At 31.6% G+C, this 22,519-nt stretch overlaps 2 protein-coding genes across 2 annotated transcripts in view; one reads left to right on the forward strand and one right to left on the reverse strand.

Annotated features, from left to right (window-relative positions):
- Nucleotides 1-393: 393 nt before the first annotated feature.
- Nucleotides 394-20,923, forward strand: LOC117182960. The gene is made up of 8 exons (XM_033376079.1): nucleotides 394-541; nucleotides 9,638-9,827; nucleotides 10,081-10,281; nucleotides 12,676-12,796; nucleotides 14,920-15,190; nucleotides 20,335-20,485; nucleotides 20,561-20,661; nucleotides 20,732-20,923. Exons 1-8 carry the CDS (start codon nucleotides 394-396, stop codon nucleotides 20,893-20,895), a joined length of 1,347 nt encoding a protein of 448 aa, XP_033231970.1. The 3' UTR covers nucleotides 20,896-20,923.
- Nucleotides 20,924-20,968: 45 nt separating this feature from the next.
- The window catches only part of LOC117167146 (huntingtin), a 52,095-nt gene continuing 50,544 nt past the window's right edge, over nucleotides 20,969-22,519 (reverse strand). Inside the window, exon 15 of the mRNA XM_033351859.1 lies at nucleotides 20,969-21,249. Within this exon, the coding sequence (XP_033207750.1) occupies nucleotides 21,151-21,249 (99 nt within the window). The 3' untranslated portion in view covers nucleotides 20,969-21,150. The remainder of the gene's footprint in view (nucleotides 21,250-22,519) is intronic.

The following is a 22,519-nucleotide window of genomic DNA, read 5'->3' on the forward strand; positions in this document are numbered from 1 at the left end:
GAATTGTGAAACTATTATATGAGTCCCCAAATGAAATATTTTAGTACCCGATACAAATTTTTCGTTTAAAATAATTTTAATTCGCCTTTTAATGATAAAATTATGCAAGTATATTTAACGGACTTTTTGACAGCTTTCAGCCTTATCTTGTTCTTATCACTTTCGTGTTATTTATATGTGTACCCAGTTTATTTGCTAGCCTTCCTCCACATTAGGCAAATATGACGTAATTAGACTTATGTCTTCTAAAAAGTTAAGCATAATTATTTCCGTTTCTACCTATTTATGCTTGGAAATAGATTTAGTGTATAAGCCATAACTGAAGCAAAATAATTATTCAACTTTCGAATATCGATTAAAATGAAGCTTGCAATTTTCGCTTTCTTTGCCTTGATGTGTGTGGCTTTTTACTTTGGAGTGGTAGACGCAGAATGCGTTGTAGACCCAATCTCCGGAGAAACAATTTCGGGAAAAAATCGAGATAAGTGTGATACTGGCAGCGATTGTTGTTCCACTATTTGCGAAGTTCCCAAGCTGCTTGGTAAGTCGAGAAATCATGAATTAATAATTTAATTATGAAATATTCGTATTCAATCAATTTTATAACAAAATAAAAATTAGTTTATTACAATAAAGATACCTTTTATGTTTTAAAATGAGATTATTAAAATTTGAACACAGTTTAATATAATGCCTCAAAAGTCTATTGTTGAATAATAAAACATATTTTTACTTTCAGGAGCATACCGAAAACAATGCATTGGTGATAACTAATACGATTGGTGATGCGTACAGAAGATACCTCAATTTTGCCATAATTTATGATCATGGAAAATATACTTTGAGTGATAAATATCTGAATATTTAACAACAGTGTCGTTTTTCGAAGCCAATGTTGTAAAAAATAAATAATTAAAAACATAAAAAAAAAATCATAGTCATTTCATTAAATTAAATGATGGTGAGATAAGTTTGTTTTATGAGTTGTTAACGACGCAGTCTCTTCACAGACTGTGTCATCATGCATATACACAAATATTTTCATAAATTATAAAGCTTAGAGTAGAGTAAGAAGTAGTCTTATCACGTCACGTTGTTATTTTATTACACAAAACAATTTGATAAGCTGATCTCTAAAAGTTGGAGCGTGAACCATTTTTTTCTGTATTTCGGAGGATTTCAAAAAATTTCAAAAGATTAAAAACAATTCAAGGAATTTAATATATTTTCAGCGACATTTGAATATTTCGAATAGTATAATTTTCCATCTGTAGATATTGTTTGTCAAACCTTTCTGGAAAATGATCCACAAGATATAAATGTATTCAAAAATAGACCTTTACTAAGCAACTTCCGACAACACCCCTCAAAATCAAAACACACACTCTCTTCCAATTCTTTCAAATTCCTCGCAAACCTTGAAATCTTTTGAACTACCCTTAATTACTTTAAAATTGAAGTCCTTAGTGAGCGCTCAAGAAATGCGCAACTTTTTTTCTGCTAATTTTTGCCCTTAACCGCTACACGCGTTATGTAATTTTTGAACGTCTCTCTAATATAATCATTTTAAATATCAGACATTTTTAGGTTTTTTACATTTTTACCCATATACGCTTTGATCGTTCCACTGTATAAGAAAGGGGATAGGGAGAGGCAGGAAAATTATAGAGGAATTACGCTAATGAATACTGCGTACAAAATATACGCGATGGTGTTGGCAGATTAGCTGCGCAAGGATGTTGAGGGGGAAGGAATATTGCCGGAGACGCAGGCGGGCTTTAGGGAGGGAATGCGTACTATTGACAATATTAACGCCTGGTAGCACGTGATGGATAGAGAACTAACCAAAAAGGGTGCCAAAGTGTACGCGTTTTTTTGTAGATCTAAAGGGCGCGTTCCCTTCGATAGATAGTGGGAGGTTGTAGGGGGCAATTGAAGAGAGGGGAGTGAAGAGGCACCTGATCGAGAGGGTAAGGGAGGTATATGAGGAGACAAAAAATAGGGTGTGAGGAGGGGAGGGAGTCTCTGAGGGAATCTAGATGAATAGGGGGTTGAGGCAAGGATGCCCGCTTAGCCCAACGCTTTTTGCAATTTTGATCGCGGATATGGAAAGTAAGCTAACGGCCAAAGTGGTAGGAGGAGTTATGGTAGGAGGAGTCAGGATATGGTCACTCGCATATGCAGATGACATAGTGCTGCTGGCAAAGAGCGAAGAGGCTTTAAGGAAGATGCTGAAGAGGTTGAGAAGATACTTGGACAAAAATAGGTTAGAGTTAAATGCAGACAAGTCGAAGATTATGGTGTTCAGGAAAGGAGGTAGGTGGGATAGGGGAGGGGAGTGGAAGTGGAAGGGAAAAGCGATACAGAAGGTGAAAGAGTTTGTGTACCTTAGCTTCCTATTTCGAAGAAATGGGGGAGTAGATGGTCTTATAAAAGAGAGGGTGAGAACAGCAAATGTGGTGATGAGGCAGGTGTGGGGACTGGGGAAGATGTTATTCGCAGATGATTTTGTAAGGAGAATGAAATTGTTTGATTCGCTAGTGATGAGTGTCTTATTTTACGGAGTGGCGGTGTGAGGATGGAAGGTAAGTGAGGAGGTAAATAGGATACAGGAGAGATATGTAAAGTGGACACTGGGGTTGGCAAGGAATACGCCGAACTATATTGTCAGGACGAAGACAGGAAGAACGAGTTTAGGGATTATAACAGGGAGTCGAGCGTGTAAATATGAGGAGAAATTTTTGGAAAAGGGGGGAAGTAAGCTGGTTAGAAAGTAATGGTGGGAGAAGGAGAACAGACGTAGTGGTGCAAAGATGGAGGTGGAAAGGGAAAATTATTTTAGAGCGAATGGATTGCAGATGGATGAAGTGAGATGGATGCACGAGGAAGGAAAGTATATGAGTTGGTTCAAAAGAATGGCATGGAGAAAGAGAAGGCAGAAGGAGAGGAGAGAATAAGAGAGTCAAGGTTTAACGGGAACTCTGTGTAGATTATGCCAAGGGAGAGAGCGCAATATTAATATGGAGAAAAAGAGAAGGAAGGAGGAAGAGGAATGGAGAAGGAAAATTGTAAATGGGAGAGGAAGTAGATGTAAGGAAACTGTAAATATTGTAAATGGTAGTTAAGTATGAGGTGTTAGCCGCGGAGGCAGAGGCTGGTAATGCAAGGCATAGCGAGAAAAGAGAATGGAAGGGTAAGCAAGTCCATTTTTTAAGGTCAGCAGGCCTAAAAATAAACGTTTATCTATCTAGTTTGGATTGTTTTGGCATCAATTATATTCATTGAAATGATATTAAATGTCTTAACATCCTATAATTATTCAGCAAAAAATCCATAAAATTGAAACAAATATTTAATTGAAAAAAATGATGCGTAATGGTAATGCGGATTTAGACAAATTATTGCAAGTATTAATTTTAAGAAATAAACATCATTTCAAGATAATTACAAGATTTATTTTAATATTAATGGACAACTGGAAACATAAATAGCATAAAGTACAGGTTGCTCTGAATTTAAGTGATTAGTAAAAGTATTTTTTTAATGTTGTTCAAATCGTGAATCAAAATTTAATCACTCTGAAGAGTACATACACTTATGTTAAAATCGATTCCACCACACCGCCCCCCGGGGGTGGGGGAAAGTTGGAAATCTTAAATGGTATTTGAAAGTTTCAAGTGAAAAATGTATCTTAAAATTTAAATTATACCCCTGAAAGTCAAAACTATGTAGATAATTTATATCAAATTCATAGAAAAATATAGATATTATATAATTCCTTTAAATATTATAATCAATAAAGCCTCTAAAAATAATCCTAGAATGTATCTTTTATACATGTTGAAAGTCAGAAAAGCTCAACCTTACACCAAACTGTGGAATTCTTTCCTGAAAACGAATATTTATTTGATTTTAAAGCTTCTAAAACATTGATTTTGTATTATAAATGTGAATCATAAATCCTAAATTATTCAAGAAAGAACTGAAATGTTATGAAATTTAAGATAAAAATAAATCATTCATCTATTTCCCATACTTGAAGTGTAAAAAATTTTATAATTTATTTCAACTTCCCGAAAACTTAGGTATAAAGATATTAAAGAATTTATTTAAAAATCTACCATTTTTATTGGAGTCACTAATTAAAATATTTTAGTACCCTACACATATTATTCTTTAAAAACATTTTTTTTATGAATAGAAGATTTTCTTTGCAATTCGAACATCAAGACAAAGCATTCCGTCAAAAGTCATTTAAGAATTTTTGAATGCCTTAAAACAAATAAAGATAGTTCGAGCTTAGAATTTGTCAAATTTATTTAACTTTTTAGCAATTGATTATTTTGCCATTCAAAAATAGGTTGCTTCACATTAATTATCTTCAGTACATAATTCTACATTTAACGTTATTTGAAATGTTTAATGAATAATTTTATTGAATTGACTTTAATTACAGTTTTTAACATCGCCTTTACAGTAAATTATAAATGATCTTATAAAAAATTAGAAGAAGTATCAAAAACCCTAAATAAACTATAACATCTTAAACACGTCATATTGTTTTCTTAACCAATAATAAATGTCGAGGATACTGCCAGTATACAACAAAATATTATATATTAATTATTATATTTATTTAATATTTATTATTAATATTTTATTATTGAAGTTCATATTAATCTTATTTTAAAAAAGGTCTCACAAGAGATTCCTAAATAATCAAACAATATTATGGAACTAAAAAGTATAAAACACTAAAATATCAAAAATACAACTTTTTACTTTCAAATTCGCAAACCTTTTTTTATGATTTTTAGTTGATGAAAAATTCCTTTTATGTTGAAACTTTTGACAAAGTTCACTGAAATACTTGGAAAGCCGAAAAATTATTGATAGATACTACAATTAAAATTTTTTTAATCATTTATTTGACAAGATACATATTATTTAAATTTAACAGAGACATTTTTTGTATGGTTGAAAAATGAGATTATCAGCATGTGAACATAGATTTAAATAATAGTTCAAGTTACCATGATATTGAACAATTAAACATGTTTTAAATTTTAGTTTAAATTTCTTAAATCAATGTTATGCAATATCATGGTTGTGAATTTTTGACATTAGTACTGAAAATATTACAAATAGTTAAATTAAATTCACTTTTACAATATTTTCCAAAAATTAAACTTTGAAAATCATAGTTTTACAATTGTTTAATTATCACTTGAATGAATCTTTAGCAAAAATATTTTTTTTAGATCTTAGTTTTTTAATGTACCTTCATACTTTGAATTTTCTACGGGATATTTTAATGTAAAAATAAACATGTAATTAAATAAGTAGTTTTGGGTACTTCAAAAGTAATTTTTATTTTATTAAAATTAGACGTTTCTAACACGTAAATTAGTAGTCTCTATTAATTTTTATATTAATTTTGCTGATTATTGGGTATTATTTTTGAGAAACAAAAAAAAATCATTTTCACATTGCTTTTAATATATCCATACTTTATCACATTTATCAAGTGCTTTAGCAAATATTCATCTCTCTTTTGTCTCTTAAGTAATACTCCTTGCTCTTAAACTGTTATAATATAATCATAAATCTTAAATGGTGTACAAGAACAGTGTTGAAGAAACAGATGCATGAGCGATAAATAATTTGAGATAATGCTCAAACATCTTAAAGAATATTTATTAGTTACACTGTTAGGGGTTTTTCTCAATCCTATAGGTAAATATAATATCTATAACTTAAGGTGCATTTTTAGTTGCAGTATATTATTTCCTATTTTAAATCATTCAAGGAATCTGTATGATCATCGAAGAAAAACAGAAATTCTTAACGTCTTTTCAGACTATATGGAGCTCCATCTTGTCTGAAAAGACCTTGAGAATTTCTGTTAGTCTCTGATGATAATACAGATTCCTTGAAATATTTGACTTGTTACACCTGGCAAAATAATGCGTGTATTTCTGAGAAAGGATTCTTCTTTCGATCTCTCTAGTAGCTTAAGGGAAAAGCACCCGATCGCAATCTGAAGTTCTGTGTTTCGATTCCCAGCGGTTAGTAATTTCTTAGTGTGAATACTAAAACTTTCCATCTGCTACGGAAACTAATACTGGAACCGATACGTCGACGGTTACTAAAACAAATATTAAGACAGATATGGACATGGAATGTATAAAGATACTGAAACGCAAACTAAAACAAACACGGAGACAGAAACTGATAACAAAATTGATATCTGAAAGTGTAGACGAAACGGGTACAAAAACAGTCAAGCTGAAAAGAATATGCATTTTCCCTAAAGTAGCAACTATAATTTCTTGCATTAATTGAATAGCTATGTAAAAGAATAATTTATTTTACACTCATTCTTTCAGAATTAGTTTGACTATTCAGAAGAAGGACTACAATTCATCCACATCTCATTCAACTTCATGTTTATCATTATGAAAATTATTATGATCGTGGTGTAAGTTACCCTCTACCAGAAGGCTTTTGCTGTGTAGGAACAGATGATAATTACAAGTATGTCATTGGATTAATAATAAATAAAATATTGGTTCGATTCACGGTTCCTGTAGCGGATCATCCGAATACCTACAAAAGAGTTAAAATACGCATAGATGGCGATCATGCCAACGTGTGTGTATCAATATTGAATGAGGATCATCTGAATCATCAGTCCTTCAAGAAATTCAGGTCAAAAGATATTGTTTTTGCCAGAAGATCCCCGGCGATATAAACAATTCTTCAACTCAGAATTAACATCATATTTTGAAACCATAAAATGTACAGTCATGCGCAGCTTATCTGCCATCCAATAAAAAAGTGGCTAAGGATTCTTTTCATTGCAAAAGACCTCCAACACATATGCAATGTTAAACAACACCTACGGAATAACTAATTTATTAATATATGTACAAGCAATATGGCCGGCCCGTTAGTCACTTATGCGACCCATTATAGTAAAATTTACTTCAGTGTTGGGGCACCTTGACTAGTTACACCATGGTTACCATGGCCAATTCTGACGAGGAATGTACTCCAGGAGTCCCTCGCCGATTTGATTCTCCCTGATATATGTTGTAGTAGTCAAACAACTAAGCGACACGTATTTTATTCATCCGCGGAAAAACACTTTGAAACAGTCCCTCAAAGATAGGGCTCTCACATGTCGATTGTATAGCTTTGTGTATAAAATCTAAACTAACATCAAACCTACTGAAAAACTTTTCTCGTAATGCAAAAAGAATGACGTAATTTTCTAAAAAAAAGGGGGTAAAACACCCCTACGTATTGTTAACGTTGTGCTGAACATTTTTTAATTCACAGGAAAAAATTTCTTTTAAAAATATTTTATACTTGAAAAAAGAATAAAGTTGACGTGTTTCGCAAAAAAAATTTTAATCATGAATGGGGTTAGCTACCTCTAAATAATTTTTATTTTGTGTCTTTGATAATATATACTTTCCATACATTAAGACAATTGGGAAAATAGTTTTATAAGGAACAAAGTAAAATTGAATCCATCCAATATGCATACAAAAATTACTCGGAGGTAACCCCCCCCCCCTTCCTCAAGTGTTGTACAAAATTGAAAAATAAGTCTAAAACCGAGCAAAAAAATCCGAAAATAATACGTGTTGCACACAAAAAAGAAGATGAAGGTATTTATTTATGTGTGCAGGAACAGTCTCATCGCGCGCTGGGCGCGCTGCTCGCAAGTTTGAGCGCCCAGGGCGCCCAATGGTTGGTCCTCGCGCTTCGCGCTTGATGATGTATTTAACTCGCGCTACCGCCTCGATTTTGTATTTACCTCGCGCTACGCACTCGGAATTTGTATTTTTCTCAGATTCGTGCATTAGCATATTCGCGATCGATCTTTGCATTTCTCCCACATTCGTGCAGAGACCTTTTAAAACTAAAGATCAATGATTCGACAACTGTAATTTTTCGACTGTGAACACTCTTTTGTTAAAGCTCTTTTGGCTTTAGCGAACACATTCTCATCACTTATCTCGTGCTTCGCACGTGATTTTGCCCGAAATGTCAAATTTTCTAGACTATGCTTAATACTTGTATATCAATTATAATACAATTTTTATTTTCATCTGACTTGGATTGGGTTTTAAGATTTTGCCAAATAAAGTAATGGTTCCAAACACGAATGGCAAAGTTTCAGCACAATGTAATGCACACTCGTTGTTCGATGCATTCCGTCATCCTGAAATGCGAAGCGTACGTAATTAGACGTTCACGCAAGAGATTATCTCTGAATGTTAAATAGCTGTTTTTCACAATAGCACAACTAGGTAGACATTTGGAGCACAAGCTCAGATAATTCCCGCACAGACTTCGTATGAAATAAAATTCTAGTCTTGAGCTGAAAAATTAAATTCAAAATCATTTAACCACTTTAAAATTTCTCCAACAAAATTGTCAAGAAATCTGTATGATCATCAGAGAATAACAGAAATTCTTGACGTCTTTTTAGACTAGATGGAGATATGAATAAAAAAAAATTAATTAAATATTTTCTAAAAAAAATATCTTCTCCTTCGCTTCGCTGGGAATCGAACCACAGAGCTTCCAAATGCCGGTCGGATGCGTTTCCCGTAAGCTACTAGAGAGATCGAAAGAAGAATATTTTTTCAGGAATACACGCTTCATTTTGCCAGGTGTTACATGTAAAATTTTTCAAGGAATCTGTATTATTATCAGAGAATAACAGAAATTCTTACAGTCTTTTTAGACTAGATGGAACCATAATTTTTTTAAATTCTGATTGTTTATGTGAGTGAAGGAGAAGATCTTTTTTTTAGAGAAAATGTAATTTAAAAAAAATTAATTTATAATTCCATCTAGTCTGAAAAGCCTGTAAGAATTTCTGTTATTCTCTGATGATAATACAGATTCTTTGAAAAATTTGACACGTAACACCTGGCAAAATAATTCGTATTTTTCTAAAAAAATATTTTGCTTTTGATCTCTCTAATACTTTAAGGAAAAAGCACTTGAACGGCAGTCGGAAGTTCCGTGGTTCGATTCCCAGAGGAACGAAGGAGAAGATCTTTCTTCAGAAAACATTTTTTTTTAATTCTCCAAAAAAATCGAGTTAAGACACCGATAAAATTTATCCAATTCTCTTTAAATATCTTCTTTTACTAAATGATATTTGATTTTGATAGAAAGTGTAATAATTACTAGATATTCAGGATATTTTTAAACAGTGATAAAATATTTTAGTACATTTTTAAAAAGAAGGGTAATTAGTGCTTGCATTTATTTTAACAAAAAATTATGTATCTAGCAGAAAAGAACTCATAAAGCTTTGAAATTGGAGATAAGAATCTATTCCCGCTACAATCATAAACATGGGAAATCATGTGTGGCTACTGTAATATTTAAGAGAAAATTGTAGCGCTGCAGAAGCATGAGACTATCAAATGTTTCAATCCCTCTTCATTCACTATATAAGTTCAATATAAGAGCATAATAATAAAATTCGTGTCTCTAAAGTTTTAATGATATTTTCCCAACCCGTATTTTGTCAAAATGAATAAAATAGAAGTATTAAAACTTAAAAGTGAACTTCGAATTTTTTACCTAAACGATATATGGCCAGATCTTGAGAAAAAACGAGCTCTCTGGACAGTAAAAGACGTAGGAGTTCTGGAATCGCCTGTGGTGAAAATCGGGGTGGACAAAATTCAAGGAAAAACGCCATTGGGACAGTTATTAGTGGATTTTGCTCATAATTCAACTATACATGGCTTAAATCACTTAGCTGTTCCTCGAAGACACATCTGTGAAAGGCCAGTAGAAAATTAACTTTGCTTATTATTATTAATAATTTTTAATAAATTACGATAAATTACGTATTCAAAAAGAAAAGTATTATTTTTGCCAACGAATAAAAAAGAGTATACAAAAATTACAAAATGATTTGAGCACTTATTTTTCATTAAAAACATAACGTACCTTTTTATTTTATTTTTTGAATTATATTATTAAATTTCACTTAATGTGAGAAAAAATTCCTGACATTTATTTTTACGTTTTATACAGATGCTTTTTAGGTGGTACTATTATTATTTCGCTTATACTTCTAATCTTACTTTCTTTGCAACCCTGGGAACGGTATCAGCATGATGCAACAGTGATATCTCTCGATAATAATTACAGAAATTTTGATGTCACAATACCGTCATTTACATTATGTCCTGTAAATCCTGTAAATGAAACCAAATTCAAAACAGTATTCAAAAAGTAAGAAAAAACTTTCGATGCTATTTACTTTTTCAGTTTTTGCTTTGAATCGTAGGCTTAGAGTAAAAAAGAAAATAATAAAAAAATTCAAAATTGGCACTCATGAATATTTTTATATATTCCTTAGAGCATGCTCTAGCCTGTTTTGTGGGCAAATCTTTCAAACGAAATTATCATAAATTAATAACTGAATTAATTTTCCATGTCAGGCATACGTTTTTTTTATTTGAAATTACTTATAATATAATATTCAACCATTTTTATTATATGTGATTTTGACTTCTGATAAAGTTGCTTTTCCACTTAAAGCAGCATGAAGTTGATCTCCTTATTGGAAATACTTTATTGTTGATTTTCAAGTTATTAATTTTTCCCACTTTGCACTTTCAATGAAAATTTTTTAATTTTAAAAGTCGTGATGCAAGGATTTTAAATTCAATTATTTTAAATGACTTACTTTCAAGATCCTAAAATTTAAGACTCCTTCAATTTTTGAACAAAGTGTTGAAAATTTCGATTTTTAATGCTTCAATTTTGAATTCATTAATTTTAAAAGTTTCAAATTAGAAAGCACATAGATTTAAACCGTAAAAACAGCAATGATTTTCGAAGTTATTATGTGATATCGTTCAAATTCTGGATTCTTTAATTAAAAATAAAATTGTTCAATTTTGAACACTTTGAATTCAAAATGATAAAATTTTACATTCGTTCTGATAATTAAATTATCCAATATTCAAATTTTCTAAACGCAAGTCAAGGCCCCTCACTTCTTTTGATTGCAAGTCGCTGAAACAAAATCTCTGAATTGTCTATAAAAAGAATCAAAGTCTTAAACCTTTTTAATTCAACGATATTATTACCATTACCCTTAAACATTTTGTTAATAATTAGAGACCAACAGATGAAAAAACAGGATTTTTTTGGCCTCCTTTTGAAGGGTTGACTCCACCTGTTCTCTGGAAGCAGTTGAAATTTTTAAAAATCTGAAAAAATGCACAGATATTCTTTCAACATTCTTTAGAAATATTTAATAATTTAATTTTTACGGGAATTTATTTATAAATACTTTATCATGAGAATGAGTGAAGACAGCCCTTTAATGGATTCAAATTTGCAGTCTTTTATGCGAGTGGAGTGAAATAAGAAAAAATTTATTAATATGTTTGACTTTAATTAATTTTCGCATGCGGATGACACAGCAGCACAGGTGGTGCAATAAAAATTTCCTTTCGATGACAATAGTAACTTTAGAAGCAAGCCGACTGCCCTGAATAGATGTGACAACAGTTACTATTCGCATCGGAAGAGTACTTTTTTCTGCCACTTGTCCTAATGTGCCGCCCACATGTCAAAACTGATTAAAATCAGAAATATTCAAAATGATATTTCTTGCGTAACAATTGTTTTATTACAAATTTTTCTTATTGCACTGCACTCACATCACAAAAATGCACATTTGAAGCCAATAAAACGGCTTCCTATCTTCATTTGTTCTTGAGATAAATTACTTGGAAGTAAATGTTTGTAAAAAGTAAATGATTTCAAATTTTGAATGAATATCTGTGAATTTTTTCAGAATTTTTCTAACGTCGAACGCTTTCTGAGAACAAATGAAGGCCGACGCTTGAAAAAGGAGGCCAAAAACCCCTGTTTTTTTAGGTTTTGTCCTCTGACTATTGACATTATTTTTTTATGGTAAAAGTAAGAATATCGTTGAATTCGGAAGACTTTAAGCTTTGAGATGCTTTTTATGAAACAATTGAGAGATTTTTTTGAGCTAATTGAAATAAAAAAAGTGACGGGCCTCGACTTTCGGTCCCGAATTTAGTATATAATAATTTATAAATAAGTTCGTTTAGAAAAATCTGTCACGTGACAGCATTAGGAACTGTTTTTAGAGATTTATTTTTATTATATTATATGTATTTAAATCGTTATCTGTAGTCATGGGATAAAAGATACAATCGAAGCAAGAGAATTTTTTCAATTTATATCGAAAATTGATTATTCTAAGTTTAATGTAACTCCGATGTACGATAAAGTACGACCAGAAAAATGGTTAACAATTTTGAATGAGCTTCTTGTAGATTTAAATGTATTGAATCAAAATTATACCAACAACTATACTTTGATAAGCACAGAAAATGGAATTTGCAAATCATTCGGGAATTACGTCAGCGTCTATTCTTCATTAGAGTAAGTTGTATTTTAAAATTCTAATATTCAGTATGATACAAATTTGTACGAACCTAAATAATTTACAATTCCGAAATTATCAATATGAGAATTTCATTAATATTTAATAAATTTCACTTTTATATAAAAATTCATTACTTTTATTCATTTCTTTCTGAAAAAAATGAATATATTTGTAAATTTTCTTTCTTTTAGATATTGGTTTGCTAATAATTCCAGAATAATTCCAGAAGTGAATCCACCGGATAGACAATATTACAATTTCCATAATAAGAAATTTAATATAGTTTCCGGCCTCCCAAAAATTGATACAAAGGTGTGTAAGGACAGCCTTGAATGTTTGTAAATTCATGTAAATTTAGACTTCCAGGTGAAATTAAAAATACAATATTATTCTGTAAAGCTTCTAATAATTCAGATTTTACTAGGGCAATACCAAAACAAAAGTGTTGACAATTTTTTTTCAAGTAACGTTTCTTTCGCTCAGAATAGAAAATGTGTGGTCAATTAAAAACATAAAATTTTAGGAAGCAAAATAATCCAATTTTATTCAATTCTAAATTTAAATTAAAAAATAGCACATTAAAATGTTAAAAACGAAGAATATCGAATTTTAAGGGAACAAAATTTCAAATTAAGGATTGGTAATTCAGAATTTCATAATGGAAAGTGATTGAACTTTTCAAACTTAATTGAGTAGATTTGAAATTTTCAAAAGTAAAAATAATAATTTAGGTTTTGAAGATAAAAAAAAGGTTTGTATAATTTTATTCAATTTTTAATAATTTGGATAATTAAAAAATTTTTTGAAGTGCAGGGTTTTATATTTAAGTATTTTTATGTAGTCAGAACCGTTAAAAACTAGTCATTTTAACTGAAAAATATTCCGTAATTAACAATTTAAGGGTTTGATAGTTTTGATGCTTTTTTGCAGGCTTTCAAAGAAACAATTTTGAAATTTGAAATAACTTGAAAATCAGTGAGGGATGAAAAATGCTAAGATTTACACGTTTAAGCTTGTTCCGTTTTTTATTGGAATCAAGAAAATGTGGCCAATTTTGAGATTTCAGATATTTCAAACTAAAGTGAAATGATCTTAAGGACTTTCAAAAAATCTAAGCATTCCATTAAATATTCAAAAATAAATTGGCCTGATAAAAGAATTTTTTCTCGAGGAGCATTGACCTGAAGTTTCAAATTAATATACAGTAAAAAATAATTTTTCCAGAAGCAATTTCCTTATTCATTATTGCACCACAAAAAAACAATGCAAGCACAAAAATTCATTTTTGAAATAAAGATTGAAATTTCCTTTAAAAAAACCAAATTTTACCGCCTTTTTTCAAATTTTAAAACATTGCATTTAAAAACATGAAACACTTAAAACTTAAAATTAAATTTTCAATGTCCTGAAAAATGCAAAAGGCCAAAAGTTGACCAATACTTCCCTTATAAACTCTCTTACTAACATAAATATGAAATACAATAACATTTTCGGGCTTTTTAATTTCGTTCCGATTTTCACCGAGTGATGTGATAAAAAGTTTTCGAAATTAAATTTGCAAAATTAAAAAAGTTTCTTTCACATCCCTTGAATGATTTTTTTTCGAATCTGAAGTCCAAAGACGGCTTTTGTGGTTTTGCATTAAAATTGGCAGCGTTCATAAAAGCGTTTACACCTCTTGGATATTTTTTTTTAATATGAAGTTAAAAAGCGGTGAAATTTGTTTCTTTTGGGGAAAAATAATAAACATTATTTTGACAAATTTATTTTTACGCATACATTATTTTTTGTATGCGATGCAATTGACACAAATGAACGTGGAAATTGTTTTATTCAACATCATTTTCTGTTGTAATGCAAATAAAAATAAATAATAAAAATTCGTCTTACCTCTGAAACATTGGCCCAATTCATAAATTGGGGCAAAGTAAGGGTCCTTCAGTATCATTTGCACACTTCTAGATTTTTAAATACTTTTTGAATGTATCTATTCTTTGAATATCAATTTTAGTCATTTAAAACAATATATTCAACGAATGCGGGAAGCAAATTGCTAAAATTAATCATAAAATATTAACATTTTGAAAAAAATTACCCGAAGGGAACCCTGAATACTATTATTTTAATCAAACATGTCCTTTAAAATAATAATAAATAGCGTCTTTAGAAAGAAATGTTTAATTTACTCTGAGACCCTAAATATTTTGTCAAATTTTTGAAAAGAAAAGGGTAATTTTCGAATTAAAAGGGACCTCTCTATGAACCACCCTCATACAATAAATATTGAATAGGGACAAAATTTTGTAAAGAAACTATTAGCTCAACAACACAAAAATGCAAGGGAAGTAGAGGATTATTATGAATTATTACATAAACAAATCCAATGCATCTAAATATTTAAAAAATAAACTATCTTCTTTCCTGCTTATATCTAGATCGAAGTGCATTATCCTGATGAAATATTTCTGAAACCTCGATTAAATTTGGAATCTCAAAGGCAATACAAACTAGACATTTTTGTTGACGAATTCAACAGCTCTAGTCAAGTCAGATTGCTAGTACCTCAGCAAAGACATTGCAAATTTTTGAACGATGGAGGTTTGAAGATGTGGCCAGTTTATACTTTAAACATGTGTATTTTGGAATGCAAATATAATCAAATGTATAAGGCTTGTGGATGCCATCCTCATTTCGCCAGACCAATGAGTAAGGAAAATGGTTTAAACACTTTTTATAAGCTACATCTAGATTTTAATTCAATTTCCGATAAATAAATAAACGAATAAATAAATAAAAAAACGAATACAAAAGATTTTTCCTTTCGTCGCATAGACAATCAAATCTCACCTATCACTCGCCTTTAAAAAAACTGATTCGCGATACTCGGTAAAAAGTTGATGTCCCCCTGGCAACTCACAGCGAAATAGCGGTTTCAAATAAAATCGGGGATGGGGCCCCAAGAATGATCGGAGTTACCCGTTTGGGGATTATTACACAATCTGAGAGTAATTTCACATGACAGGAAGTGGGAAAAATCCCGCAGGTTGGAGAAACGACAAAAATGTAAGAAAAGTAAAGAAGAAAAGAGTAAAGGATTTAGTGAGGTCGAAAATAACGAGGGTGAATTCTTTCCTAAGAAAGTCTTTTGGCAGCGCGTGCATTCGAAAACGATCAAAATTATATTTCCCTCGAGAGGAAATATGTTCAAAAGGTGATAATGTTGCAAAATCATAAAATTAAGTAGCGGTTTCTGTTAATATACTCTGAAATGTATAATAATTAAAATTCTCTTTACAGGACACATTTCTTGATATATCTAGAAGTTTTGGTAATACGTCTGAGAAATTTGTTTTGGATGATCTGAATGTGTTTAATTTTGCTCTTTGATGCACTTTTCAAAATGACACGGCTGTAAATTATTATAGGTCGGATAAACATTTTATAGATTAGCATTTCATGGTCGGGTTTTAGACTCGAATGTCTATTAATTAAAAAATTGAGAAGCGACATGGCCACGAGGCTTTTCCTTTAGTGTCCTGGATATACTGCTTCCAATTGAGGAGGGTTTTTAGTTTACCCCCTAAATATTTTACAAACATTGAATATAATGACAAAAATAGAGTGATGCACGAGATAGGAAATTTTTTTGATGATTAAATTTGTAATTGAGTTAGGGCCAGGTGCTTTGTTATTTTTGGTAGCATTCATTTGCTTAGCTAGTTCCTTGTGGGCTATTTTCTTGAAATGATCGGTAATTGGACTTTTAGATACTCGGAGACCATTTTTTCACATTCAGTGATATGCTTAGGGTCCAATATTTCGTCATGTGGTGAAAAATTACTTTCTGAGTTTTCTACTGAGGAGTTTGCTTTATCGCTCGGGGAAATCGCAAAGGTTTGATGGGGTGTGTTAACCCTTAGTAACCTCACCTCAACTCAGCATACGTAGTAACCACACCAGTGCGATTTGGCTTTGAAATTCAATATCGCGGAAGTAACTAATCCAAATTTAATGTATAATAGGTACTTTTGGGGTAGAAATTCCCAAGGAATTCAATGAAAATAGTTTTGACTACTAAAGAACAAATTAAGCAATGAAAGTACGTCAAATTCAAAACAAGATGTTTGCAAAATAGTTTTTTTTTCTTCCAAAAATTGCGATTTTGTTTCTATTTGACCGAAAGTAATCTTTTAATTGGAATTAAAGTTGAAATGATACACTTCAATGAAAAAAATATGTCTATAGCATAACAGGAAATTAAAGATTTTTTAGGAGGTTGAAAATAGGGTATATATTAAGATGCAACAAATGAGTAAAGCATTTGTTTTAGAATAAAATTGCTGTATTTTATAATAAAATGTACATAAAATGGAATCTGCACAACACTATGTTAAAAATACATTATTGCAATTAAATTAGTCCATATGTAAGGTACATATGATGCACAATCCGCATCTGTGTTTATCACAGATACGGCGCAAGCAATTGTTGCACCTCAAGCGCGTTCGCCCGGATCTTTCCGTTTCACAGAGTGCACATTTGGCCCGACTTTCCTCGCGAATGACAGTGTAACCTCTAACAACCGGTTCATATACTCTTAAAACTTTAGCAATGAGTCGCCTAGTAGTTATAGGCAAAGTTTTCTGCGCCAAACGTCCACAATCATCGGAACAGAGACCCTCTTCTTCCTCGACAGCGTCCTCTTCCACATCTAATGCATGCACTGCCTTATAATTACGTAAATTATAACGTCAGTGCTGTTCTTCGGTCATTCTGTAATAATAATGTACATTTTTTTCGATTATTTTATGATTTATAGACAAAAAATAGTACTTCAAAATATCTTCAAAAATATGAGAAAATCATCCAGTATTTCATAAAATTATATTTAAAACACAAAAATATATTGAAATACTTACATTCAATATAATTCCACTTATTACATTGGATAAAATAAAAATACTTTAAATTTCACAGGCACCGACTTCACACACACACCGCTACCACACTAGTGCAAATTTGCACTCCTTTAAAGTTTCGATCTTGCTGTCTGAGCGGTAACAAAGCGAATGTGTGGTTATTAAGGGTTAAGAGGGAGAATATTAGCTTCGGGTTTAGTGAGTAGCTCTGATATGTGCCAAATGAAGTTATTATTTATCTCCAGGTTATCGAACACTGTTTTCAAATTATTGCATCTGTGTTCTTTATTTTTAGTATTTATTGAATGTAGTCTGAGGGACTGCAGTGTGAATAGCAGTTTTTATTCTTACATGTCAGGTCAGTAATGACTTTATATATGTGGGTGATTTTCAGGATAGTGGGTTAAAAATTTAATTAAGTTGCAGTCCGAGTCTTGTTCGTCTATAGTGATGGTCTCATGGTTCAGAACATTATTTTTGGTTATTGCAAAGTCCATTACAGATTATTGTCAATTATAAACTCGAAAGGTTGTTTCCCAATTGCGTTCGCCTTTCTACTATACCAAGCTAGATGTTTGGCATTGCAGTCACCTGCAGCAATAAAACCTTTTGTGAGTATGGAGATTTTTTTCTAGTCATTTATAAAATCGCGAGAAGGGGTCTCATGATAAAGGGATGCATTACATATAGTTTCCTGTGAATTTTTATTTTTATAACAGTGGCTTCAAAAGTATAAAGTTCGGGAATTATTAATTCGCGTTATTCTATATTTTATTGAATGAGAATTACTGTTCCTCTGTTAATATTATTTCTATATATTTTATACCCGAGCAATTTAATTTTTAAAGATTCGCAGACTAGAGTTTCGCTAAGCATATAAATTGTAATGTTTTTATACAGGGCCGCTTTAAGGCGAAGGCGAAGCAGACGACCGCTTGCTCCTCCTATGATCGTCGGGAGCCGAGGGCGCCAAACGAAGGTGCCAAGCAAACCAAATTAGCTTCCGCTGCTGCTTAAGGTGTTCGTACAAGAAAAGACGTGTGCAGTATGCTGGAAACGGCTCACGCGCGATCTGTCCGGGCACACACACAGACCGCCAACCAATGGCATGCGATTTGTCGCGCTGCTGCGGTGCAAGCTGGCTATATACCGTTCACCTATCGGTCCACCATTCGAAACAAATTCGCAACGTCAAAAACTTTTGCGACTCGAGCGACAGTCCGATATGTGAACAGTACGTAGCCAGCCCGCACCGTAGCAGCGCGACGGATCGCGTATGATTGGTTGGTACTCTGTGTGTGTACACGACCGGCTCGAGCGTGAGCTGTTTACAGGATACTGCCAAAGATTACTGCACACGTATTTTCTTGTGCGAACATCTTTAATAAGTTTTGTTTATCCATCTTCGCATCTTTCAAAAAACATGTGTTTGTCATGGAAAAACAAAAGAAAGTTTAACCGATATTTGTGTAAAGTTTCTCCTGTGAAATTAGTTTCTCTTGCAGATAATCTTTCGTCGGAAATCGATGTAAAGTTTATCTTGTGTTTTTTTTTTCTGTGAGGTAGCTAATTCTTGTTTCTACTTAAATATTTCCTGAATGTTCCGAAAAATGATTATATCTTCATTCACGTTTATATTCCATGTTTATATTTCAGTTCGGTTGTTAAAGTGGTGCCTTTTTTATTAGGATAACAAACTAAGTTAACTCTAATATCTTGAGAAAGTTGATTCCGAACAGCATCAATTACTGAAATTTGTGTTGCCTTGATTTACGATGAGTGGTGGTGGCAGGGCTTTCAATTTGAGTTTTAAGATATTTATATTCAATTAAAATCAAATTTAAAATCCTATTTAACGTCGAATAGTCAAGGCAATGAATAGAATTTCTGAAAATGAAACCAAGAATCGAAACATAATCATCCTGATTATGCTTAGATTCTCCCTGATACCTGAAAATCAAACGCACTTTATTCCCAGGTATCAGGGAGTGTGCATTGTGGAAAACTAGAGATCAAAGATAAGTCCATCTAGCGCGTAAAAAAAGCTCTCACTAAACCACAATCTAATATTATCTCTCTTTTCAAAAAAACAATCAAACCTGACCTGTCCGATCAAACTTTAAACCTGATTCAAATTTAAATTTAGTTCTACCAAACTTTCACTATTATCTTTAATGGTTGTATTGCACTAAGTTACTTCTCTGTTTTTTGGAAAATATTCAACATTCTTATCTAGAAAAAAGGCAAGGATCCCTATCACCAACTGTGCTACAGGCCCATTAATCTTCTAAATGCAATTAGCAAAATTGTTTAAAAAATAATACTCTCCCGTATAACTTATCACCTCGAGGAAAACACCATCTTAAAATTGCAACAACACGGTTTCATAAAAGGTCAATTTACTCAGCACATGATGCTCAGGCTAACCAATGTTCACCTTTTCAAATTTCTGTTCACCTTTCGAACATATTTTCTAGCTATGAAAATATAATTTTGGTCTTTTCCGCAAACACGCGATGCCAAAAGACTTTTTCATGAAATAATTTACCATGGTTGAGAACGATCAATCCACTATAGTTCTTTACTTTAATAAAAACAATCATGCGAGTTGGTAATCGACGTATCCCGCTTATATCACACGATACTTTCCCCAATCACCGCAGGCTCGAACGTGCGACTATGCTTCTTGAGAAGAATCCATGTTCCAGGGAGAAGGGGTACTTGGCGGCTGTACATAACATTACTTAGTTTTTAAGGGCACTAAATCCCATTTAGTCCATTGTACCGTCAATAATCGTGAAAATGACTTAGCTTCTCCCTTTGTAAATTAGTTTCCCTCTCCCATTTATTTTAATATATATGAATCTGTAATCTCAGACTCGCCTCAAATTAAGTTATTATTTTATTAAAAACAATTAAAAATTATTTTAGAGGGAATTCCAGTTTGCAATGCCAGTCAATTGCGGTGTATTGGTACTTCCGACCCGCCTGTCTATTTAATCAAAAATGAATACAAGGAATGTGGGTGTTTCGTTAACTGCAACTCTGCCTTCTACACGATAAATTCAAATAAGTTCAAATTGTAATTAGAAACCTCTTGACTTAGAGACTTTATTATCTGAATAATTTAAAATAAATATACGTTATTGTTTTCCAGGACAAAAGAATTTGGAAATATTTCCGCAGCACATATGTTGCTAAATATTCCTCTGAGAAAATTTATCAGAAACCAAATATTCGGATGGAATGATTTTTTAAGTGAGGGCTTATGATTTAAAATTGACCATCTAGATAATAAAGAACACAGTGAAAGAACATTGCTCCTTAGTTTCAGTCGGCGGAGCCTGCAATTTACTTCTGGGAGCGAGCCTAATTTCTGTAGTGGAAGTAATCTACTATGCAAGTTTACGTTTATGCTGCTATTACCGCTATTTGAAAGTTCAAAAGAATCGCAGGATTACAGTGACGAATAATCTTTTTAAGAAGGAATAAAGAATTAGGAAAAATTCAGCACTTTTTTGTATAAAAAATTGAAAACACACAAATCTATAGAATCACTCCGCAAAAATATTTATTTAAAAACGTTCTCTGTTTTAATCTTTTCAGATTATCTCAATAAGTTTTTCAATTATATACATATAAATATACATTCTTCAAATTACACAACTGGAAATAGAAGCACCATTTAATTCATAAATAAACAATTTTCTTGACAATTTACCATGGTAGAATAAACTCTGATATATTTTAAAAGGATGCTAAAATATCAACAAAAGGTGTGCCAGGTTCCTTTGCTGCTGCTTCAAAAGTATCCACGAATGTCTTCTTTTGAGTTTCACTGGATAGCTGTGAGATGTTAAATTTATTTTGTTAGCAATTACAAAATCTTTCTAATACTTAAGATCTAGTACAGTGAAACTCTTCTATAGCACCAAATTTGGGGCTGACGGTGGATGGGAACTAACTCATTATAGCCCACTCCGCTTTTACTTGTTCACGCCTGAGTGCTCGCTTGAGTGACAACCGCAGACCCCGCGCAAACCGCGCAGCTCCTGTTACACCTACCTGCACCGTGGCGTCAATTCTCGGAAGGGCTATAAAAGGGAGGGCTATTGGAGGGCTTCACTATATTTAAAATATTTTTCATGTTAAAAAATTCTTGTAAATAAATAGAAATATTGTATTCTTACTATTTACGACGATTTTCATTTAAACTTATCTTGTTAGATAAGTATCACTAATAAGTACCTTCGTTACTAAGGTTTCGCAGCCTCGGAATGAAACCCTAAAGGAATTTAAAACTAATCATGGAAAGTCACGCAAATTTTTGATAAACTGTAGATTATCAAAAATCCAACTGTTCCGTTAAAAATTCGTTTTTTTTTATTAAAGATTGAACTATTATGGTAAAAATTTAACTACTGGGTTAAAAATTAATTCATGACATTCATGGAATTAATGGAATTCGAAGAATTTATGGAATTCCTTTAAATCGTGGAATTCCATGAATTCGTTAAATTTCTTGAATTCATTCATTCTTTTGTAAAATATTTATCTTTTTGGCGCAAAAATTCAACACTTTTAATTAAATTTTTGTCCTCATTAACCGAAAAAACGAAAAATTCGTGTTTTTGGTTTAAAAATTTAACTATTAGAATGAAAATATATTTTGTTAAATTCAAACTTAACGGTTCCCTATTTGCTTGAAAAAGTATATTCTTTGGTTGAAAATTTAACAACATATTTTGTTGAAAATTCGTTTTTCTTTGGTTAAAATTATCTTTTTTGGTACAGATTTATTCTTCGTAGATGAAGAATCAACTATTTCTTTGAAATTTTATGTATTTTGTTAAAAATTGACCTTTTTGGTAGGAAAGTAATCTTATTAAATGAAACTTCATCTTTTTAGTTAACGATTCCACTCTTTGTTTGAAAATGTGTCGTTTTTGGTAGAAAATTAATTTTCTTGGTTAAAAATTCTACTATTAGGTTGATAATTCATGTATTTTGTTAAAATTTCATCTCTTTTGGTAGAAAACTAATCTTATTAGATGAAAATTCGATTTTTTTTTTGTTTTTGTTTTTTTTTTTGTTAAAAATTTATTTTTGAATGGAA

Source organism: Belonocnema kinseyi, chromosome 2, assembly GCF_010883055.1.
Source record: "Belonocnema kinseyi isolate 2016_QV_RU_SX_M_011 chromosome 2, B_treatae_v1, whole genome shotgun sequence".
Lineage (NCBI taxonomy): Eukaryota > Metazoa > Arthropoda > Insecta > Hymenoptera > Cynipidae > Belonocnema > Belonocnema kinseyi.